The sequence below is a fragment of the Salvia splendens genome, chromosome 3, assembly GCF_004379255.2.
Source record: "Salvia splendens isolate huo1 chromosome 3, SspV2, whole genome shotgun sequence".
NCBI classification, from domain to species: domain Eukaryota; kingdom Viridiplantae; phylum Streptophyta; class Magnoliopsida; order Lamiales; family Lamiaceae; genus Salvia; species Salvia splendens.
The window spans coordinates 41,819,757-41,845,308 of record NC_056034.1 but is presented as its reverse complement, the minus strand read 5'-3'; the positions used below and the strand labels follow the sequence as shown (position 1 = coordinate 41,845,308).

General features: G+C 37.8%; 2 protein-coding genes across 2 annotated transcripts; one reads left to right on the top strand and one right to left on the bottom strand.

The window, feature by feature from the left end:
• The first annotated feature begins 1,940 nt into the window (after positions 1 to 1,940).
• LOC121796108 (signal peptidase complex catalytic subunit SEC11A-like) lies at positions 1,941 to 6,268 on the top strand. Its single transcript, XM_042194848.1, has 8 exons — positions 1,941 to 2,153; positions 2,809 to 2,921; positions 3,467 to 3,538; positions 3,950 to 3,985; positions 4,643 to 4,688; positions 4,927 to 5,014; positions 5,820 to 5,877; positions 6,025 to 6,268. The coding sequence occupies exons 1-8, from the start codon at positions 2,075 to 2,077 to the stop codon at positions 6,073 to 6,075; spliced, it is 543 nt and encodes a 180-aa protein (XP_042050782.1). The 5' UTR covers positions 1,941 to 2,074; the 3' UTR covers positions 6,076 to 6,268.
• A 13,657-nt stretch (positions 6,269 to 19,925) lies between these two features.
• LOC121796107 (chaperone protein dnaJ 49-like) lies at positions 19,926 to 23,219 on the bottom strand. Its single transcript, XM_042194847.1, has 2 exons — positions 21,893 to 23,219; positions 19,926 to 20,232 (listed from the first exon to the last, which is right to left on the bottom strand). The coding sequence occupies exon 1, from the start codon at positions 23,027 to 23,029 to the stop codon at positions 21,932 to 21,934; it is 1,098 nt and encodes a 365-aa protein (XP_042050781.1). The 5' UTR covers positions 23,030 to 23,219; the 3' UTR covers positions 19,926 to 20,232; positions 21,893 to 21,931.
• Between the last annotated feature and the right edge of the window lie 2,333 nt (positions 23,220 to 25,552).

The following is a 25,552-nucleotide window of genomic DNA, read 5'->3' as shown; positions in this document are numbered from 1 at the left end:
AGTGGGGTCGGATATAGTTAAAAATTTAATAATAAATATAATATTTAAATAATTATTTAAAATTATTATATTTTAATAGTTATATTCTGTGAGGAATAGTTAATTTTCAGAATATCCGTATGTGAAAGTGTAAAACAACAATTTTAAAATTCTTAGAACCAAACATTTTAATAGTAATAGTTTTAAAATATTACTCCCCCGTCCCACAAGAATATGCATTCTTTCTTTTTTAGTCCGTCCCATATGAATATGCACTTTCTAATTTTGATAAATCATTTTTCTTTAATGAGGTGAGATTCATTATCCACTAACAATCCTTTAATTATTTTTTTTCCACATCTCTCTTACTTTACCAACTTTATATTAAAACCTATAGTGAACTCAAAATATATATTCTTTGGGAACCTATGGAATAATAAATAAAATATAAATATAATGAAACTTGAAACGAAAATTATAAAAAATAGTTATGCTTAATAAATCCACAATGAGCCAACCTATTTAATTAGTTGCCCACTAATGGCCCAACTTATTTGCACAAAATAGGCCCAAAGGTCGTCTCCTTCAGCCTTCCAACACAGTTTCTGCAACCCCTTTCCTATACCTCTCATCTCTCCTCTTATTTTTAGAAAAAAAGGCAGAAGGTTTCGGGTGGAGTTGAAATTGCCGTGGGGTCGGAGACGGAGCTGCGCTGGGTCAAAGGTCGAAAATGAAGTATTCCGGCAGCACTCGGTGGACTGCCGGTGGGGTCGGTCGACCCCACGCGACCCCACCTGGGTCCGCCGCTGAACGCAGGCAGGCCAGACCGCACTTGGGTCCCGGCCCGCGGCCTACGTGTTGGAGGGAGGCGTTTCGCGGCCTGAGCCATGCCCAGTGACGGAGGAGCAGCCCGGGGCCGCGCCCCGTTGCGGCTCGGCTCGGTGTTGGAGCCTCTGGGGCCGGACCCGAACCCCCTATATTGTATTTCTTTTCGATTTTTTAGATTATTTATATCCCATTTCTTCAATATTCTTCCACCAATTTATCACTTCTATCCTCTAATTTGTAATTTTTATTTCTAGGATTTGTATTTTTCAATTTCTAGGGTTTGTAATTTTTTATTTTCGACTGAACAATGAAATTTCCGTATTTTAATTGTTCAACGTTTTCTATTTTACGAGTAAAATTTGTTGTAGTTGTGAATATTGCAATTTAATAGTTGTGGTCTGGATAGGGGTTAGAGGAGTTGTGGCCTAATGCAAAAATTTAGGAGAATGATGACGTAGAAAGGACTTGGGACCTGAATCCGGACCGGGGCTGTGGATGCTCTAACCTTTTACATGAACTTCCTAATAATGTCCTTGTCCTCCTGGCTAGAAAAATTAAGTTCGTTTTGCCTAACTGGCAAATTGGAAATCTATCCGGCTATTTAAAATTCATTAATTCAATGATAAATGTTCGAATAATCTATAAGTCTCATTCCAATTGACCTTTAACCTTTATTTTATCATCTATTCGAGCCTACCCAGGTTTAAGGCTTAATAATTTTTCTTTCATTTAAAAATTATGAAGTAATTTTTTTTATCAAAATTAAAATATTAAAAGATTATAGCAATTAATCTAAGGATACTAACATCAGATATTCGGGTACCTGAAATAAAAATCAGACTAGGTTTGGATCATTGGATGAACCGTTGAGGCAATTTTTGGATGTAGATGCTTGATTCGTCAACCCTAAATAATTTGAATATTAAGAATATAATGGTTAATAGTATATCATAGGATTTACTATTCTCACATTACATAGTAAATCCTAATTCCTAAATTTTCGTTTCAAATCGAGAGAGAAGATTTTTTAATAATTTCTCTAATTTATTTATTTAGTACTAATACTCACAAATTATTTGATTAAAGGATAATATTTGGGAGTATTTGTATTTAATGTTGAGGCAAATTCATTTTCCCCTTTTGCTGTTACTCCCCTTTGACCTTCATTACCAATTCTCAGTAAATTGAGCGTTTCGACTCCGAACCTTAAACTGCTGTATTGCTAATTTGCTAACACACACGCACACACACACACACAGCCGCGAAGATGGGGTGGATCGGAGAGCAGATCGATTCTATCAAATCCTTGAATTTCAGACAAGTTCTCACTCAAGCCGTCAGCCTAGGTTCGAGCAATAGACTTGCTTTTTAATTTAGTTTTTATAATTGCACAATTGCTTCGTGATTTTCTGAATGACGATAAGAGGTTTTTTGGTTGCTTTCGATTGTGTGCTTGACTTTTTTTTGAATATGTGAATTCATGTTCGACTGTCTGTGCTCTCTATTAGTTAACTTTCCCTTCAGATTCGGAGTATATTTCGATGTGATTTTTGGTTGATTATTCATCGTGCACTTCATTTAATTGAATAATTCTTGTAGAAAGTGAATGAAAGCTGAATTACTGTTTCAACTAAGATGTAATTTTGACACCTTAATATGAGGAATTTCTTCATTTAAAGTTTGCAATTTTATGCAAATGGATTTTTAGAGGTGATTATCTATTTAGTACCTCTTTTGTTCTCTGATTATTCTCCTTGGTTACATGAAGCTTATGTGGATATGCTGTCTGTTCATATTTAAAACTAGCTGTGGCCTTGTAATATATGTTCTATGCTTGAGTACCAAGTCTGGATGTTATGACATTCAATGATTCGCGCATCTGAAGATTGTTTGATACTAATGTTGCTAGGCTTTTGTTATTTGTGTCCTTATTTTTATTCTCTCTTGTTTTTAAAGGGCAATTTGTCTGATTTGGTTTTTCATTTTAACCAATTGCTCCAGGTATGATCGTCACATCAGCACTTATTATATGGAAAGGGTTAATGTGTGTTACTGGCAGTGAATCACCGGTAGTTGTTGTGCTTTCTGGAAGTATGGAGCCTGGTTTTAAAAGGGTGAGTGCTTTGATTACATTACATCAGTTGTTAATACCAACATTGTTGATGAATTCGCCATGTCATTACTTAGTGTCATGGCCATGGGATTTATTTCTTGTGCACAAGTATTATAGCTTGCTAATAAAGGGTGTTTAGAATTGTGTGTATCACTTAAGCCAATTCTTGGTCCTTTATCAACTCTGCCTTGCTGCCAAACACATCTTTATTCAAGCTCCGGGGGCTTCAAGGTTCAGCAAGGGAGGGACGGGCTTTAGATGATAGAAGATAGATATTAAGACTTTAGCATGCTCATAAATAGTAGTGCTGCAACCTTTCCTATATCTATTTCATGTATCCTAGTAGCAAATTGAATTACACTTGAGCTATCTGATAAACTTAAGTACTTTTTCCATGGTTCGCACGAATCATATCTTATTACATGTCTGGTTCACAGAGAGCTACTCAAACCTGGTATCTGTGTTGTATTATGTCTAGCGTATTAATATAGTACTTTTCTACTTCCCATTTTCCTTGATTTTAACTTGTTCATTTACCTTTTTCAGGGGGACATATTGTTCTTGCATATGAGCAAGGACCCTATTCGTGCTGGAGAAATTGTTGTCTTTAATGTTGATGTACGTGGTATCAGTATTATGTGTTATTTTAGTATTGTTGCTGTCCTTGCTTGTCTTTGGTCCACCAAACTAAATTTTACCCTGCCAGTGTTAACTAAAATCTAACCCCAAAAGTTTGCATGTCCTCTTAGATATGTGATCATTTAAAGATGTAGTCTTCTTTGCATTTGTATTGATTCATGGAAATGTAGTACATGATCATTGAGATCTATAAAAATCCAATGAAGGAAAGACATTGCAGATGTTCATTTCATTACTTATATATTTCTTGAATTTTGAGACATGCTCTTGCTTCTAAAATGAGAAGCATGTCTTGTCTCCAAATTTGGTGTATAGGCCACAGGCTTTGCATATAAATTAAATTGTTGTAATTTTGTCCCAAGCTCACTAGTTTCCTTTACTTTCTGACAGGGGCGTGAAATTCCTATTGTCCACCGAGTTATTAAGGTATGAAAGTTAATACTTGTTTTCATCTTAAGTAGTAGCTGAGGTCTGAGGAACTAGATCAATAAGAAAGTAGCATTCCTGTTGTCATTGGGACATTGGAGAAAAAAAAGGAAAAAAAAGGTGAAATTGTCAAGTCATTGGGTAGCTGAGAACCTTGAAAATTCAGGTAGGAGTGGGAGCATTGATAGGGTGGAAAGTCAATTTCATGTTATACCATGAATATATTTGAATGGGAACGAGATATATGTGATATGTAGTACTTATTTTACCTCGTACAGCATAGGAGGATTTATTGTCTTCTGTAGTATCTATAGAAATAATTATTGTGATTAAGCTTGGGAGATGCATGTACGTTTTACTGTCCCTTTCTAGCTCAAAAACAGTTGCATGTACGTTTTACTGTCCCTTAAAGCTCAAAAACAATTGCATGCAAGTTTTACTGTAGCTCAAAAACAGTTGCATGTCCCTGTCAAGCTTAAAAAAGTACTTGTATTGGGAAATCTCATCCTACTCTGTGCTTCAGTATAAGTAGTACATGCGCCAAAAGAACTAAGTCCATACGATGTGTGTGCAGTTGTGCTTGCTTTATATACAAAACTTCATCTTTATATGCTCTTGTTCCTTGTGCTCTCTTATTAACCAGAAGTTGCTATTTAGGTTCATGAACGTGAAGATACTGGGGAAGTTGATGTCCTTACGAAAGGTATGTTGTTTGAACTATTGTTTGTCATAATAAAAATAATATATGTAAGTACTGAGTTGAAATGTTAGTGTCTTATAGTACGTTTGAGTTTTGAAGCATCTGCTAAATGTTTATGATTGGGATTAAGCAGGAGTTGCATAAATAATTTTATGACTCTATCTTCTTCTAGAAACAGACACGAGCCAATATTTCTCAAGAAAATGATGTTATTCATGTTAGTCTGCTCTTTGCTTTCCAGGAGATAACAATTTCGGAGACGACAGACTTCTCTATGCTCAGGGTCAGCTCTGGTTGCAGAGGCACCATATTATGGGAAGAGCTGTTGGGTGAGTTCCTAGTTAAAATTAAATTCCAGAATTATTTATATAACTTGTGATACGCTTTGGCATGGCTCGTTGTTAGAGTTATTATATGCCTGACTAAGGACAGCTTTATTTACCTTGTTCTTCTCTGAATCCAAGGATTGAGAATCTGCAAAAATTGTTGGTGGAATAATAAATCTATATAATCAGTTCTGAGATTCCTTAGCTTCAAATTCTTCTATTATGCTGGCTTTTGGAGCCTTATTTGGCCTTCATGAATTAGGTCCGCCAATTCCTTTGACTGGGTGCATGTTGAACTCTTGAGCTGTACAGATGTATAAATTACCATTCCTAACTTTGTTGCACACTTTCTTTCTTTCTTTGTCCCCTGTATGAAGTTCGAGAATTCTGGTCCTCTTGGACTCTGCAGCTAAATTTCTAATGATGTTTGTACATTTTGGAGTTTCTTAAATGCTCAATTATATTTTGCATTATTCTTATCAGCATAAACCAGTCTTTATTTTTTGTCATAGTTTTCTTTCATCGATAAACGCATACTCATTATATTCTCCCAATTATTCATCTTCCCCTTCACAATCCCGTGGAACACTACTAGCACTTTACATTTATGATCTTCAGTCAATACTACTACATGTTAATGGCATGTTATATGGTAGTATTTGCTTTGACGCTCTTGAATTACTGCGAGTTCTTGTTACTTTCTTAACTAAATTTGCTTATTTTGTCCCATTGCATTCCGATTACCAACAACACTGTATGTTCTGAGATTTGATGAGAGGATCAACACTTTCAATACTGCTTTTTGCAGATTCTTGCCATATGTAGGCTGGGTTACGATTATCATGACTGAGAAACCGATCATCAAGGTTAGCTCTCTATACAAACCATGAGTTCTTGAAATACCAAATGAACTCTTTCATGCTTATTGTTTATTTGTTTGGATATTATGTCATGAGGTTGCTTGCCATTACGTTATCTAAAGGCAAGTTTGTATTTGATTTGGCTTGGTGCAGTATATATTGATAGGCGCCTTGGGGTTGCTGGTCATTACTTCAAAAGAATAGAGGGGTGAGGTCGGTGCCAACTTTGACATTGGAGAGATTACAGGAAGGGATAGGAATATCGAAGAGAAATATCAACAACATAGACTGATCTGTATCTCTTGACTGTGTAAGTTCAGCTCCAAAGGGAATTAAAATTCTTATTAGCTTGATTTAGAGGTGTTTCCTTGAGCTTTATTTTATGGTTTCTTGTTTATGCCGAGCTTTCAACTTTCTCAGCCTCGATTGCTTGTTTCATTTGGTAGATGGATCGATATGAGTTTATTCTAATATGGGTTGAAAATAGTGCATCTCTAACGAATACCAATTTTGAAATTGAATTAAATACCAAAAAACTGATCGTTGAAGAAAAAAGAAAATAGTAGACCTTTGAAAAAGTAGGATTTTAGTCTTTAAACCCTAGAAAAAGTAGATTTTCATGTGGCGATGACAACAACCTAATTTGTAAGGTCATTTTCTCTCTTCACGTGAGAGATAATTTTTTTATAATTAGAATCACTTGGAATAAATTAGTTTAAATAGTTTTTGTCAAAAGATACTTTTTTTATTTCGTGTTATGAGCTACATAGATTATTTAATGCCTATTTTTATATTTGTATTTTCCCCCTAATTTAATAAATATAAACAATTTATAATGTTATTATGTATTTTATGTATTTTTCAATTTATTAGATTATTTCAAGTATAGGAAAATTATAGTTTTAGAATCCTAACATATTTTCATAAAATAAAATTTCCTTACAATTATACTTTCTTGTCCAAATGGCCTAGTTATTTTTATGAGAGGGCGAACACTAACTGATTCAGATGAAGCTTTTTAAAGAGAATCATATCTGTGGAGATAATACTGGAAACCGAATATAATTGAAAAAGTAGTTAAAGAATTGTAAATGTATAGGTGTAAAAGATTGGTACTTAGGGAGTATTAAATAGTTATAATTATTTTCTACAAAAAACTCATAAAACAGTGTGTGAAAAACTACATTAATGTTGGGAAGACTCCTCCAATTCCAATTCCAATTCCAATTCCAATTCCAATTCCAATTCCTTCACATCAACTTATGCCAACAACACCACTCTCTGCCACAAAATCGAAAAACAAGCCCTCCTAACCTTGAAGCAATCCTCAAACTTAAACAACTCCACCCTCTCCTCATGGAACACCACCAACTCCAACTGCTGCACATGGAACGGCGTCGTTTGCAGCGTTCCAACCGGCCATGTCCACCTCCTCCATCTCAGTTCTCACTCCTTACACGGCAAGATCAATCTGTCCACTCTCCAAGCACCTCACCTATCTTGATCTCAGCCACAACCAATTCCAAGGAGCAATCCCTCCACCCATAGCGATGCTAAAAAATCAAGAGTATCTGAATCTCTCCAACGCCGGATTCCATGGAGAGATTCCTCGGTCGATTGGGAATCTCTCAAGCCTACGCACTTTGGTTCTAGAAGGTTCTGGCCAGAAAGTGCATGGGCTTGGATGGCTGTCTGGTTTAGTCAGTTTGAAGTATCTGAACACGAACTTCATCGACCTCGGAAACGAAACCAACTGGTTGGGAATCATCAACGCTCTTCCTCGTTTGACTGAGCTCCATCTTCGTGGCTGCAAGCTTCTCTCACCTCTCTCCACACTTGATCATGTTAATGCCACTTCTCTAACATTTCTTGATCTCTCTAGAAACGAGCTCGCCTCTTTCTCTGTTGCAGGTTGGATTTTCAGACAAGGTAGCCTAGGGTTTCTTGATATGAGTCAAAACTATATCGAAGGCCATGTTCCTTATACAAGCAATACAACGAAACTGCAACACACTGATCTCTCTTGGAATAAACTCAGCTCGGTAATCCCAGATTGGATTTACTCATGCCAAGATTTGAAGTTTGTGTATTTGGACAACAACTTCTTGAATGGTACTATCTCCAAAAGGGTAGGAAATCTAACATCTCTAGACACTTTCGGTTTAAGCTATAACCAAATCTCTGGGGAAATACCGAGTGATCACTAGCTTGTGCGCGATACGAATATTGGTCTTGTCTGGTAACAATCTAGAAGGGAATATATCTGATCTATTTGAAAATATATCTCAATGCTTCTTGGAAGCAGTCGTAACATTGCTCATGAGGGAAAATAAACTGTCTGGTCACTTGACGGACCAGTTTGGCGAGTTCAAGAAACTGGAGTTTCTTGATCTCACCATAAACTCAACTTGCAAAACATATTTAGAAAATGCTTGAATTGCTCTTCAGTGGCGGACCGCTGCGGGGTATGCGGCGGTTCGCCAGGCGTTGGGCAGATCCGCCGGATGTCGCGCAGTCCCCAGATTTCACTCCGGTGGTGCTGTTATCGTCCTTCTTTTGTTTGGCGACCCACTTCTTGTTTATGTCCGCCGCTCGTGCTGCTGCCTTTTCCTTGTCCTCTTCAATTTTCTTGTGGACTTGGTCCATTTGAGTTTTAATGTTCGAGACGGCAGTGGCAATTGTGGTTATTCCGGCCTCGAGGTTGTTCAACCTTGCTTCCACGACCCCAATCTTGGTATCGCTGGCTTTCATATCTTGCACTAGCACCTCCAAAATCTTCACGATGCATTGGTCATACTTTTCCTCCTTCTTGATAGGGTCAACTACTCCATCTTTGCTAACATTAAATCCTGCGTGGAGTTGCAAGAAATTATTATTAGAGTACGAGAGGTTAGGATGAGGACGGTTCCCATTATAATTATTGAAATTACCGCCCCCTGGTTTGGGCAATTTGTGGTTATAGGGTCTGTTGGGACCGCCTCCTTGTTGCACGTAGTTGACATCTTCCATAGGAGGGGTAGGAGTGTCGGGTTTGGCGACTGCGATTACGGAGGTCGGTGGAACCGGATCCTCTTTTCTCGATGTATCCATTTGATTAACCCACACTTGGAGTTCGGCCAATTCCTTTGCAAGGAGCTCTCCCGGCCTCTTTTATGGCTGCTACTCTGCTCGAGTTGTGCCTTTCTTTCGATCACCCCCTGTTGTTGGTGGCGAATTCCTCAATGACCGCTGTCTTCCGCAAGAATCCTCCATTAGCCCCTGAATCCAACATAGCCCAAATCTTTTCATTAAATCCATTGTAAAGGATTCCTACCTGATGGTCCACGGTGAAACCGTGGTTTGGGGCACTTGCGGATGATGGCTTTGAAAAGAGCAAATGCCTCGTAGAGGGGCTCGTCATGGCCTTGCATGAATTCGAAGATCTCACTCTTGAGCTTTAAAATCGTGCCCGGCGGATAGTACTTGTCGAGGAAGGCAACCACTATATCCTTCCATGTGGAGACTCGCTCTGTGGGCATACACTCAAACCACTCTTTAGCAGAATCAATTAAAGAAAAGGGAATAAGTCTTACCCTTATGTGAAGGGGTTGGCAGCGGAAGCGAGCGTTCAAACGGATCACATAATAATTCTGATCTATTTAGCAGATTATTTAGACAAATTCTATTCGTGTAATTCTCACATGTATCATGCTCATAACTTGAATTTAAACATGCTTTAGCGCAATTAACACCTAAAACATGTTTGCTACAGAGTAAGCCAATTTACCTCGTTGATTCACTGAAGAATCGAAGATAGCTCGCGCCTTCTCCACATGAAGATCTTGAGTACTAAACCACGGATCTTCTGACTGGTTCCCGAACTATAATATGATATTAGTGTGGGCTGATCTAACCAGAATACTAGGACTTAAATAAAGAAGATGGAATCTGCTCTCGGAGGAGAGCAAAAATCGTCCCTTTGCTTGAAGGAGAGGGGGACGAAAATTTTATAAAATAAATCTTGTGTTTTCTATGTCCTTTATTCTCCTATTTATATTAAGTCACATATTGAGCCCAGTCAGGGATCTATGGAAGAATTTGGATATGGCCTCCCCTAATTAGCTTTTTACCAATTAAATTGAACCCACAATTTAATATAAGTTTATATTAGAATATTACGAGCAGCCATTACAGAAGTAATATTGCACTGCCCATCTAAATCCGAAATTACAAGTATTCTGGGTTTCCATTTGTTTGTCATTTATTTCCCGTGCTTAAGATAGAAACATCCATTAATTAATCAATGTCTGTTATGGACTTAATTAATTAACATATTACTATCCCCAAGAGTGGACTTAGCAAGAAACACTTATTCATTATTCATAGAGTAATCAAACTCCAACTAGCTAGGTTCCGAATAATAAAACCTTGTTTCAAGCTTCTCTTGTGGATGTTATCAAACGAGACTCACCTCGCGCATGATTTAACATAATAGCAATCCTAGCACCGCTAGATATTAATCATCACTACCAAATATACTAGGATCGTTGGGTTACGAAAAAACCCGCACATTTTGATAAGTCAAAGTAGTACATGATCAATATCGTATGCTCAATGCTAACGTACAGTGATTAAGAAATTAATTATCATGACCTCGTCTTTCAGTAAATAGCATAAAGACTCGTCTTGCCGTTAGATCTAATTCAGTGCTATACCACACCAATGTCATCTTATTTCAGTAAGGCTTAGAAATATGCGGACAGACATTGCAACCTTTCACGATAGGTAGTCTAGGTCTATCTAGGTTGTGAAATTTTTATTTTTCTTTGTTTAGAACTGACTGTGTTACCTTAAAGTGGACGACGCCCACAACCGGTCTACTAAAACAAAGACTTAGACTTTGTTACATTGCTTATACATTTAATTATGCAATAAACATCCATTAAATGTAAAACATAACAACATTATGACAAAAATAATCTGTTGCATTCATTTGAAAATATAGAGTTTTACAGTATTCAATCACTCGAAAGGTGATTTCCAGTATACAAACCTGAAAGAAACAAAAACAAATTAAATTAAAATTAAAAACAGAAAGCAATTAAAATCCAAAGTAGTAAAATTGTCCGTTTGAAGATATCAATCACAAAGTGAATGTAATCCCCGGCAATGGAGCCAAAAACTTGATGCACTTTTTATTAGCACTATAAATACCTGCAAGTATACAATGTAGAAATAGTATAGCTAAAGGTCAGTACCGAATATCGATCACAGGAAAAACAATCACAGACTGGCTACCCTCTACTAAAACTCAATTACTATTTGGAAAAACCGAAAGATTTGAATATTTTTTAAAACAAAACAATTTGAAAGCAAGTAAACAACTAATTGCAAATAAATCACGGAGATAAAAGTATAGAGATACGGGAAGTCCAGGGATGTGCGTTCACAGTTATAGTTATACAAATTCCAACTACAATACCCTAGCACAGTTCTTACTTTGATAGAACGAGTCACCTAGTTTATGCTCATGCGATGCAAATGTTGGTTACAAATATTAAGGCTGTCAATCCTAAATACGTAACTCCTAAAAGCTCCTAAGACCCTTTAAAAGTCCCCACTCTCAATTAACAATGTCGTTTTAAAGGAAGCTAATTGTAGTGTCTATTAAGTGGATCTAACTCGCCAACCTCCTCTCACGATTATGTAGCAAGTTATATTAATTCATCACAGAATGTGTCACTCAAACGTGAAGCATTATCCAACAACTTAAGGAATAAACAAAGTAAGAACAAAACGGATATTAAATAGAAAAGGAATTGTATAACCAAAGTCGTTACTAACACATCCCTAGAATCCTATGAATTTAGTTACACATGATAGAATAATCTAAAACATAGATTGAAGGGAAAACAATTGGAACATAAAACTAAAGCAAATAAAACCCAAAGGTTGAATCCTTATAACTTTGATGTTCTTGAAATCTACTTCAACTCCTTGCAGAATGAAGTACTTTAAGTTTTAATCTCTAGAATATATGTTGCAAAAAAAGGATTATTTTGATGAAGCTTGAGGAGCTATATATAGGGAGAGATTCGAGCTCCTCAAAATAAGGAAAATGGTTGCAAAATATGGTAAATCTTGGAGAGAAAATTAGGCAAATCTGCTCGCAGCTATTTTGTGGCGGACCGCTACACCTTGGCCAGCGGTCGCCATGCATTAATCCGAGGCTTCTGACTCTTGGGTGGCGGTCGACACGCCTTGCCTAGCGGTCGTTGAGCGTGTCTTCATTCCATGCACAAATTTCCCAAAACGGACCGCTACAGATATGGCGGCCGCTGAGCGCCGGCGGTCGCCGGCGGTGTTGCAGCGGTCGCTGGACGTTACCAGAAACTCCTGATTTCCTAATTCGCGTTTTGACTCCCTTTTTAAGCTTAAATATACACATTTCTCACAAAACAAGTCAAAATACCAAAATGTATAAAATATGCAAATAATGGACATGTAATGCAACTTTGACACTCAAAACGGACCAAATAATGGCCTTAAAACCGTGCAAAATCCGAGCGTACCAGAAGGGCTGCTGTGAAAGGAAAAAGAAAGGGAAAGATGAACTGCAAGGAGAAAGGAAAGGAAAAGGGGAAGGCTGATTCCGATGACGACAACGCGGGGCAACCTACATTTGTAGACAGTGACAACGCGGGGCAACGCGGTGCCTTTGATGCCGAGAATGATGCCGCCCGCTGAGACTCCCTCCAAGTTTGGAGGATCTGACTTCAAGAGGTAGCAACAGAAAATATTGTTCTACTTGACAACATTGGGGGTCGTGCACTTCCTCAAGGAAGACGAGCCACCCAGGCCAAGCGATCAAGAGACAAGACTGGAGGTCTTCTCCGACTACGACGCATGGCACAAAGGAGATTATCTATGTAAAAACATTACTTTAAGTGCACTAGATGATAGCCTCTACAATGTATACTCTAATGTAACCACATCTAAACAAATGTGGGAGAACCTAGAGAAGAAGAACCGTGGCAATGATGTCGGTACTAAGAAATTTGTAATAGCTAAGTACTTGGACTACAAAATGGTCGATTCAAGACCATTGATAGACCAAGTACAAGAGTTTCAAATTATCATCCACGAACTCACCGCCGAGGGGATGAACTTGCCGGAAGCCTTTACTTCTGGCACGATAATTGAGAAGCTTCCACCTAGTTGGAAGGACTTTAATAGCTACCTTAAGCACAAGCGAAATGAGATGACCCTTGAAGAAATGATCGTGAAATTGCGCATTGAATCTGACGTGCGCAAAAACGACCACAAGGCTAGAGGCCATGGCCAACTTGTTGGAACGAGGCTGTCCCTCCAACAAACGACCTCGCCCAAATCGTCCAATGTCAAAGGATAAAGGCAAGGCAAAGCAGCCTGTGAAAGGCGACTGCTACAAATGTGGCAAACCTGGTCACTTCGCCAAGGATTGCCAAAGCAAGGGCAAGAAGCCTGCTGCCCACATCGTCGAAAAAGAGTTCAAAGACTGCGACGAGAATGACCACATTGATGTGGCCACTGAAGAGGCCAACTTGATTGAAAACAAGGGAGGCTGATACATCGACACTGGAGCAACTGCTCATGTTTGTGCCGATAGGAGTATGTTTTCAACTTACAGTCATGTTGATAGGAGGAAGATCAACATGGGGAATCAAGTATCATCCGAAGTGAAAGGAACCGGAGATGTGATCCTCAAGATGACGTCTGGCGTCTCGATCACCTTGAAGGATGTGTTGCATGTGTCGGACATCCGAAAGAACCTAGTCTCTGGATCTATACTAGTTAATAAGGGTTTTAAACTTGTATTTGAATCCGATAGGTTTGTTTTGTATAAATTTGGAAAATCCCTCGGAAAAGGTTATGTAACCGATGGGCTCTTCAAGCTTAGTGTGGCTACGGGCCATGGTCCCAAGCCTTTGGCTATCAATAACAATGCGTCTACTTCCTCTTACTTGATTGAGTATTCAAACTTGTGGCATTGTAGATTGGGACATGTAAATATAAATGTCATTAAAAGATTAGTAAATCTTGATTTACTAAAGGTAAATGAAGTTTATAGTAAAGATAAATGCGAGATTTGTCTTGAAGCCAAAATGGCTAAGTTACTGTTTCATTTAGTTGAAAGAAACACTAAACCCCTTGAATTAACTCACACGGACGTATGTGATTTAAAGATGGTGCAAACTAGAGGTGGTAAAAAGTACTTTATCACTTTCATAGATGATTGCATAAGGTATTGCTACATTTATCTTTTAAGAAGTAAAGATGAAGCAATAGAATCGTTCAAAAATTATAAGAACGAAGTTGAGAATCAGCTTGGTTGTAAAATCAAAACGATTCGAAGCGATAGAGGAGGCGAATATGTAGCCCCGTTTGAGGAATTATGCAACGCAAGTGGTATAATCTATCAAACGACTACACCATATTCACCACAATATAATGGTGTTGCAGAACGCAAGAATCGAACTCTAAAAGAGATGATGAATGCACTGCTTCTGACTTCAGGATTACCACATAACATGTGGGAGAAGCGGTTTTGACCGCCAACTATATCTTGAATAAAATCCCTCTCAAAGGCAAAGATGTTACTCCTTATGAGTTCTGGAAGGGAATGAAGCCATCCTACAAATACCTCAAAGTGTGGGAGTGTTTGGCAAAGGTGATGGTTCCTCCGCCCAAAGAAGTTACAATCGGACCTAAAACGGTTGATTGCATCTTCATTGGATATGCACTTAATAGTAGTGCATATCGATTTGTTGTCCACAAGTCTGAAATACCGACTGTGACCGTGGGAACAATAATTGAGTCAAGAAACGCGGTATTTCTTGAAAATACATTTCCTTGTAAAAGGAAGGAAAACGTAGCATCCAATTCTGAGACAAGAATTGAGGATGAAACCACTAGTTCTAAATCAGCGGATGAGGAACCTGAATCGCGCAAGCGTGCAAGGCCCGATCCAAAGGATACAGTACTAAGACGTGGTAGTAGGGTTAAAACACCAAAAACTTTTGGTCCTGGCTGCATTGCTTTTATGTTAGATTAAGAACCGGCATCTATAAAAGTAGCCTTCGATGGCCCAGACGAGCTACATTGGAGAGAAGCTGTTCAAAGCGAAATTGATTTAATTTTGCTACATTGGAGAGAAGCTGTTCAAAAACTTTTGGTCCTGGCTGCATTGCTTTTATGTTAGATTAAGAACCGGCATCTATAAAAGTAGCCTTCGATGGCCCAGACGGGCTACATTGGAGAGAAGCTGTTCAAAGCGAAATTGATTTAATTTTGCTAAACCACACTTGGGTGTTGGTAGACCTACCTGAAGGTGCGAAACCTTTAGGTTGCAAATGGGGACTTAAAAGGAAATTTAAGGTCGATGGAACAATGGATAAGTATAAAGCCCGACTAGTAGTAAAGGGTTTTAAACAAAGGGAAGGACATGACTTCTTCGATACCTATTCACCTGTAACAAGGATTACATCTATCCGAGTGCTTCTCGCTATTGCTGCATTGCACAATCTTGAGATTCATCAAATGGATGTAAAGACCGCGTTTCTAAATGGTGAACTAGAAGATGAAATCTATATAGAGCAACCCGAAGGGTTTGTAGTACCTGGACAAGAGAAAAAGGTATGCAAGCTCGTAAAGTCTCTATATGGATTGAAACAAGCGTCATTGCAATGGCACTTGAAGTTTGATAATGTGATGTTATCAAATGGGTTTAAAATCAACGAGTGCGACAAATGTGTCTACATCAAGAGCACTAATAACGACCATGTTATAGTGTGTCTATACGTTGATGATATGTTCATTTTGGGTAATAACACTCAAGTAATTAACGATACAAAGGCCATGTTAAAGGGAAACTTTGACATGAAAGACATGGGTCTAGCCGATGTAATTCTTGGAATGAAGATTCTAAGAACGTATGATGGAATCATCTTAACACAATCACATTATGTTGAGAAGATATTGAATAAATTCAAAGCCTATGATGGCGCGCCGGTTAAGACTCCAATTGAACTCGATGTTCACTTGAGCAAGAACAAAGGCGAGCCCGCTGCACAAGAAGAGTATGCACGGGTCATCGGGTGCATTATGTACTTGACTAATTGCACTCGACCGGACATTGCTTGTGCCGTGAATAAGTTGAGTCGTTACACGAGCAATCCAAGCAAAGAGCATTGGAGAGCTCTTGTGAGGGTTTTGAGATATTTAAAACATACTCAAAATCATGGGCAACACTTCTCGAGATACCCCCCGGTACTTGAAGGGTACTGTGATGCAAATTGGATATCCGACAATAGAGACTCACTTTCAACAAGTGGATACGTCTTTACTATTGGAGGTGGTGCTGTATCGTGGAAATCCACAAAACAGACGTGTATAGCCCGATCAACAATGGAATCAGAGTTCATTGCCTTAGATAAGGCTGGTGAGGAAGCCGAGTGGCTTAATAACTTCCTTGAAGATATTCCATGTTGGTCCAAGCCAGTGCCACCAGTGTTGATCCACTGCAATAGCCAAGCGGCTATTGGAAGGGCAAACAATGGCTTCTATAACGGTAAGTCTCGACATATACGTCGACGACATAACACCGTGAGACATTTGATCACAACAGGGGTGATTACAATTGACTATGTGAAGTCAATAGATAATCTAGCGGATCCGCTAACCAAAGGGTTAAACCGTGATCAAATGAAAAAGTTGCTAGAAGGAATGGGTTTGAAATCCACAGGGTTTGAAATCCACAAACTAAAGAATTGTCATAGCGGTAACCCAACCATGATGACTGGAGATCCTAAGAACTTGGTCAAAGGGACAACTAAGCTATGAGAGTTCATGAGAAACACTTAACTATATCTATTCCCTAGAGAGCAATAGAGTGTTGGTAAACTTGCCTAGTGGTAAGGCTAAGTCTATGACTTTTAATGACTCCTAAGGATCTCGAGGAGATTGAGTTCTCAAGGAGACCGAGTAGGGCAAGATACTCAATTATGAATCACCTATATAAGTGTGAAGTGAGACCGCTTCAAATAACACACTTATGAATCCAAAGTGGTGTCCAAGGCCGCAAAGGACACAAAATGTGAGAACGGATGAGGTTGAGGTGTTTAAGCGTTAACACCATTGTCTCGGTGCAATGCGTGGGGGATTAGTTCAAAGCATCGCGCTACTAAGCCGCCTATGTATCCGATGGTGTCGACTATGGAGGGTTCAAAGCCAAAAACTACATATCCTTATGCTTATATACCTCGTGAGGGTTGAGCTTGTGTCTGCATGCATATGCATTTGGCTATTTCCACTCATGTGGGGGATTGTAGGAATCTTGATTTTAAGATGTCCAGTCAATGAAGTTTGACCAAAAATAAATGTGACGAGACATTTAATTTTGAAAAATTTAATGATATAGCGTCGATCTACGTTCCGCGTAGATGACCGTAGTATATTCACTTTCTCAAATCCGATTCTCGGTGAGTGAGAAATAGTGGATTAAAGTTGGTCACATTGTAGCTTTTGATAAAGCTATGAGTTGAAAGTGTAGGGAGTAATTAACTAGTGTTAATTATCCCACATAGGAGATGAGACACATCTTTAAATGTGTATTTATTAAGTGACTTATTACACTTAGTAATTATCGTGGACTAAGATGGGTGAAAGAGCTCACACGCGAGCACACGCGCGCCGAGCTGAGCAGCGCCCGCGCCCGTGCCCTTGGACTTGGATCTTGGCAATTGGTCTTTGGACTTGGACTTGGACTTGGACTTGTCCCTGGATCCAGACTTAATATTTTGGACCACCTCAGTTTTGGGCAGCAGCCTGATCAACTCGGCTTGCTGCGCCTTGAGCGATGGCTTGATCAGTGTCTTGATCAAGTCGCTTCATGAAGTCCACATGTGACGGTTGAACTAGGGCGTGTACAACGTCTAGATTCAACGTCGACCACTCCAGCTTTCAAACTCGTAACGGCCGGCGGTTACAGGCCCGCCATAATGAGCCATGATGACAGCCATCAAGGCTGAGTTGACCCTCGCAGTGGACCAAGCCTATAAATAGGCTAGTCATTCCTTGCATTAGTACATAGAACAACATACGAATATACTCACAAGCATCATACTCTCTCTGCATTGTCTTTCTTCCGAAGCTCTGCCCTCTCCTCCATCCAGTTCGCCGAAGCTCTGTTGATTGCGGTGCTGCTTCATTAGAGACGTAGCCGTTTTATCTTTGGGGACGACACGCCAAACCGAGAGCACTACCGGGGCGTATCTCGTCTTGCGGAAAGAGGCCTCCTCGACTCAGCTAAGTTTTATTTCCAGTTTACAGTTTCGATTTCATTATAATTTTCAGTTTTAGTTCTTCCTTCTTGGGTTGTATTACGCGCCAGGTATTGTTTATCTCTTGTAATTCCACTCAATCCACCAACAGTACTCTTATCAATACTTTATTCTGTACAAATGGCAATCCAAACATACGTAAGTTAGAAAGCACTCAAAGTCGGGGACATAAGCGGATCAACCGTGCCCAAAAAGCGACTTAACGTATCACTATGATGCGTCTGATGGCTGTATCCCCAGTGGAGGAACTGCTGCTCAGTCCTGCAGTTTTGCACTACCATGGTACTCTTTCTCAACCTGATTTTCAACTACAATGCGCTCGTGGCTTTTAGTCGGATGGTGCTGCTCGAATTTATGAGAGTTGGCAAAATAGTTCACCCCCTTTGCCATAGTAAACCTAACATCATGGTGGTGAGTTCTAGTGAGGGAGTAAACTGGCTCTGATGAAGCCAAGATGTTCCCCAACATGATCATTACTGTAAGAGAATGAAAGAGTGAGGTATGTCCCAACTTTGTCATTTGAGATGTTATAGAAAGAAATAGGATTGTTGAAGAGAAATCAAAACAATTGAAAGTTCATGTATATTTGGTGTTTCCTTGAGCTTCTTTATATGTCTTGTTGTTTATGCAGTTTCTTGTCACTTTATTTTGTTTTTCCTTTGGTGGATGGATCGATGTGCATAGGTTCCTTTGAATTTTAGCACACAAACAAGCAAATAGGCCAATGCACATACATAGAAAAAGTAAATCACAATTAGGGCTTGTTGATGCATAAATATTATCTATATTTTTGCAGAATAGTAAGTTCACCGCATCCAGCACCCGGCCCACGCCAAGAATTGTCTGATAAAACAAGAATAAAAACGTTCAATATTTTTTTTAATACGGTGGATTAGTAATAGGGCTGACAATTTTCGACACGACACGATAATCTGACACGAATCCGCACGAAATTATTGGGTTGGGGTCAAGTCTTATTGGATCCGTGTCCTTATCGGGTTGGCCCATTAAGAACCCGATAATTTCAGGTTGGGTTCGGGTCGGATGCGGGTCGGATACGGGTAACCCATTAAGAAATAATATTATTATTTTTATTATTATTTAAAAATATATATATTACTTTAATTTTTTAATTTCTTATAAATTAGATTTAAATAGTATAAAACGAATTTTAATTGTGTAAATTAGGTTAAAAATTAAGGTTTAATCGTGTAATATTAGGTTTTAATCGTGTAATATCAGGTTCGGGTTGTTATCGTGTCGTGTCAACCCATATTATATCGTGTCGATAACGGGTTCGTGTCGGGTGCGGGTCGTGTTCAGATTTGAAGGTAGCAGGTCGGGTTCGTGTTCGGATTTACAGTTTCCTTAACAGGTCGGGTTCAGGTTAGGCCTTATTGGGTTGGGTCATTATCAGGTTGACCCGATAACGACCCAATCCGCACGATTTGCCAGCCCTAATTAGTAACGGGTATTAATTGATTGTAAATCAAATTTTAACCTCATGGTAGCTTTATAGTTCGAACCTAAAATGTTTACACTTATCTCCATTGTGACTCGAACTATAAGCGAACGAGGAAAGTATCGATATTCATAGTAATTTTATGTTTGGGAAAAGTCATCACGTAGTCACAATTTGAAAGATTTAAAACTCACTATTTTTAAAATTTAACCCAACTAAGGGAATCACATAACTCGCACGCAAAGAAAGGAATCAGATTGCAAAACCATGTTTATATGTGAAAGAATACAAAAGGCTGAAAGCAGGAATATAATACTAACAAGTAGCAACTACACAAAAGTTCAATAGACATTTGGTATAATATAGTAAGATTAAAATGTCGAATTACAAAAAAATATATGGTGTTGGAGTTGGAGCATCCTCCTCTGTTATGTAGGATAAAGGATTCATATAAATCTCTGTTTGCCACAGCAAACTCCAGATTCTCTGGTTCCACTAATTAATCACGAATACACGCAAATTATACCGATTCTCGTTAATCTGCAACAACAAAAACGAAAAGATTGTGAAATCACATCTTGAAGACGAGCAAAAACGAATTTGGGACAAATTGATTCATGATTTAGGCTACAAGTTATACTATATATGATGGAATTATTCAGACAGACAAAAAGAGCACACCATTTCAACTACATGCTTCATTATATGCACACCATTCAAAAGTGATTAATGATTTAGATGACATGAGACTCGAATAAGATATAAACCGAGGTCAATATTTAAGAGTAAGATTAGCACATGATGAAAAGCATCAAAAGTAAAAAAGAACAAGGTAGTAAAATCTCTGAGTTAACAATAAATTCATTCAATATTTCCATTTTTAGAGGACAATTATTCATGTCTGGTATCTTCTCATTCCCTCTTTCCAATAGGGATGGATAATACACACATTGAAGCCAGACACAAGCTCCGAAAAGAACGCATCAATTGTTGGTCGGGGTGAAGAAAGTAACTCCCTGCGCAGAGCAATCTGCCTCTGTTTTCCCCTATGGACAGGATTTTAGTTGACTAGGTACAGACACACACACTACTCAGATTACAGCACTCAACATGTCTTAGATTTGAGTAGATTTGTAAACTGCATCAGTAAATTAATTAGACAATTGTTTCGGAAAAAAATATTATGCAGGTTGCTTAAATTAAAATGAGCATATCTATCAACTAGTCTTGCATATGAATTCATCGAAACTATAATATTGCATTCAAACCCCAAAAAAGGAAAATAGAATATTGCATTCATGAGTATAAATCAGTCCAACAGAGATCACAAAAGAAACTCTATACCGCCATACCGTGAATGTTTAGAAAGAAAAAAATTTAAAAAAACGAAAACCAATAGACTTATACAGCAACTACATTCAACTAACTGAAACAGTTAAGCTGAGCCTTAGACAACCGAACCATTGAAACTGCTCATTTACTACACAAGTTCCTACTTCCTTAAATGTATTGATCAAATAAGGGCTCAATTTCACACCCAACATCTAGTTCTGGATAAAGTGAGCATAGGATTATCCAGACCTGATAAGTGTCCTATTCACCATAATGTTTGAGGATATTCAATTGTTAGGAGAGCAGACATAAGCTCAAATCAGAAATTGAGGACGTTGCAAGTAGTAATCATTTTCAAACAAACTACTACTTTGAGAAAGATATAATCTTATATATCAGACATATGTATTCAAACAAATACTTAAGATAGCACACTCAGGTACTTCCTACACTAGTATGCTTTGCACATAAAACAATAACCAATAACTGACTATTATACTAAGCAATTAAATTCGATTAGTACATCCCCTCGTCTTCTCAAGCTTGACAAAACCATCAGCTTTATTCTCAAGGAAACCAAATTTTGCTCTCACTGTCACCATCCCTAGTCGTTTTAATGATACATACAAGCAGTTTCCTATATGAATAAACATGCATCTATTCGTCAACAAAAGTCCCTAATCAAGTTGGTCACACCCAGACATATTGCAGCCTCACACATCTCAAGATTCCATCACCAGAAAACATTATCAGTAGAAACAAGAAAAAAAACCATCAACAACTAAGTCAGATAGGATAACACATCCTCCAACCATAGCAGCAAACAAAACATGAAAAGAATATCGGGCCAAATCACAAATAAATAAACCTTTAATCATTTAACAGTGGCCACATCCGCCTCAATGCTTCACTGAGCCATAGCCTCAAAGCGCCTCAATGCATCACAATTTGGCGTCTCCCGCCTATATCCCCAATGAAGCTGCTGCCACTCAACTCTGCAGTTTTGCACTAAGGAATTATGGTAATCGTCCTCAACCCATTGCTCAATTGCAACGCGTTCGTGACTATTAGCCGGATACTGCTGCTCGAATTTCCCAGAGTTGGCAAAATAGTTCACCCCCTTCGGTGTAGTGAACCTAACATCATGGTAGTTAGTCCGAGAGAGGGAGTAAGCCGGCTCCGATGAAGGCATGAAGTTCACTAACAATATGAGTATCACCGGCAGCAACTGCACCACAGTTCTCACCCAATTAGGGCTATGATCAACTCCAACTCCAGCTCCACCAGTTCTCACTCTCACACCTGGTCCAAACGCAAATCCTCCGAAATTCCCAGTCGTTGCAGGATGCATTCCCCCGAAGAAGAAATTCCTAAAAATCTCATCCGCATCAACGTCGGCTTCATAAAACCCGTTAAAGCCACGCATCCCGTGACCACCCCCTCCGCCTCTCCTCTCGTAGACCGGCTCATCCGATCCCATGACGTCATATTTCTTACGGCTCTCCTCATCGCTCAAGCACTGAAATGCCTTGGAAACCATCTTGAACGCCTCCTCCGCCCCTGGCGCCGTGTTCTTATCAGGATGGACCTTCAAAGAGAGCTTCCTATACGCCTTCCGAACATCCTCACCTGAGCAACTTTTCTCCACCCCTAAAATTTCGTAGTAATCCTTCTTCCTCTTAATATCTCTGACAATTGTCACCTGCTCCTCAGTATAGGTCGCCGATGCGGTGGAAGAAGACGACGTCGATCGCGCGGCGGCCGGAGCCCTACGGCGGGGGCCAGTTTTCGATGGATCAGGAGGGCTTTCGTCGGTGGGTGAATTAGGGCTTTTCTCCTCCGGCGGTGAATCGCTGAGATTGGAGAGAAATTCGTCGATTTGGATAGACGGGTCAAGCCTACGGGCTTTATTGAGGAATTTTAGGGCGCGATCTCTGTCGCCGGATAGAATTGAGTTCTTGGCGATGTTCAAACACTTCAATGCTTCATCTTTGTTGCCATCCATACTTTTCCTGCAATAAATTCTCTGCGGAGAGCAAAGGTGTATGCCGAGAATCGGAAGGTGAACTTATTGAAGAAATTGAATTGAATTGAATTGAATTGAATTGGGGGATTTGGGCGATGAACAAAGTGGGGTTTTGCTCTCTGCGAGATTCCGCAATTCAGATACCGATCAAAGTCAAGTGTATTTAGCAGGAAAATATTGAATACTAGTAATACATTTATTTTATGAATATCACTTTAAATTCTACATTATGAAAAAATGTTTCAAACTACAAAATATTCAGTTAAATTTTAATCTGTCAACTTTGAATTAAAATATCCTTCTGCAATCTCAACGTGACTCATAATTTTATAAATATTAAAAGTAATCGTTTTTGAGCTATCTCATTTAATCATATTATAATAATAAAATAGGTGTGGAGTGAGTTAGTGAAATATGAGACTTAATTACTGTTTATTTATATATATATAAATAAGAGGCGAGTTTTGGCCTTAATTTGAATATTTATAAATTTTGGGCATGAATCTAAATATTAAAATATTTTGAGTAGGATTTTGACTATTTATGAATTTTAGATTTTGTATGCAATAACTAAAAAAACTGCCGTTTTTGAAGTTGGCATTAAATTTCAAGCGTCATTTGCAACTTCATTATAGTGTGATTATATGAAAATGGTTTGTAGATTATAACACTGATATGACTATCTAAATATTCTAAACGTTTTTTATGAAACGGTTGGCTAATTTAACTAGATAGTGAGGCCATGCTAATTAATTAATACTAATTAATTATGAGAATGAATACTCCTACGCCATAGCTAATTAATTATGAGAATTAATTGTGAGACAGAATACTAGTTATGTACTAATATTTGTGTATGACCGACGTTTCATGCGAGTAATGATTTCTTAATGTGATTAAATTAATTCCAAAATGATTAAATTAATATGCAATTGATTATCATAATTTATACACATATAAAAGGTGTGTTTTGACCTTCTTTTGAAATATTATAAGTTTTGAGGTTTAAATATGAATATTTATGAGTTATGGGTGATTGAGTATAAAATAGATGATGGTTGAGATCACAAATTTTTCAGTTATTATTTAGAAATTCACAAATTTTTCAGTTATTATTTAGAAATTAATTATAAATCATTGCATGTATAATGTGAAGTAACGGCCAATCATCATGGTGGACTAAACAAATCTGCATTCAAACTCATTTATTCATAATAAGAAACGTATTATAACTTTTAATCAATGGCTAATAAAAACAAAAATGAATAACAAAAGTCAAATTTTGTAACCTCTATGGTCTTTTTTATAATTTATGATGTTTTAATTTCATGATCTCTCACGGATTAATTTTGTGACTATTAATTTTGTGACTATAAAAGGCATAGAGTTGTGGATGAATCACACACAAACAAAAGTATTCTCCATTCTCTCAAGCTCCCAACGTTTTATTGTACATTTTAGGAACATTGTATTACTCAATTTTTTAAGCCCCAAAGTTCATCGATGCTTTGTGGGTTTGAGATGATATGTACGTTAGGAGGATTTCATCTTTGGGGATAATACATCAATTCGAGAGAACTAACCTTAATGTAATGTGTCTTGCAGAAAGAGGGATTTTCTCAACTAGACTTATAGTTCAGTTTATTTTATAATTTTTAATGTAATTTCCATTTCATTTATTGTTGTTGTTTTTTTCTTTTGATTGCAATAGTTAGAGTACCGCGTGTATATGGTTCGAGAATTTTATCCCAATATTTCTTATAATTCTTAGAGAGGGAAGAATCGTAACATTCTTGACTCGAGACATCAGACATGCATAATATTTATTTTCATCTTTACACAATTTATTGTTTTTGTATATTTATATTGTTACCGCTGCAATAATTATATTAAGTGATGTCAAAAAAATAATAATTACTTATGATGAATTAATAAATTCATGTATATTTTAATATGACCCTATTTGTATATTTGCAATGAGATAGTTAAATATAGTAAAATCCAGCTGATCAAACAATTAGTTGTTCAAACAAAATAAAATAGTCTGCTACCAAATTTTGATTTTATACTATTGTTGAAATTAGGATTTAGCACTTAATTGTTCTGTAATACAACTGATTTTATATGGAGAATCTAATTATCTTATCTATAGGTGATCATGCTGAATAAAATATACGGGTATATATTTACAAAAAGAGAATTTGCAGTATTGAGAATTGTAAAGTAGCATAAAAAAATTGTCTAGATGTTTCATGTTCCAACAAGCCACGTTTAAAAGTGCAATAAATAAAGATAAACGCCCCAACATTCAAAAGGGCTATCATTATTCATTAATGTAATAATGTTAACTAAACCAATTAATGTAATGTTATTTTGTATAATTTATCATTTGAATTTTTTTATGGTCATAATTTTGACGTTTTGAATATTATGAGTTATTGATTCATTATTTTATTAAAATTTTGATTTACATTTTTTAGTAGAGAGATATGAATGATTGTT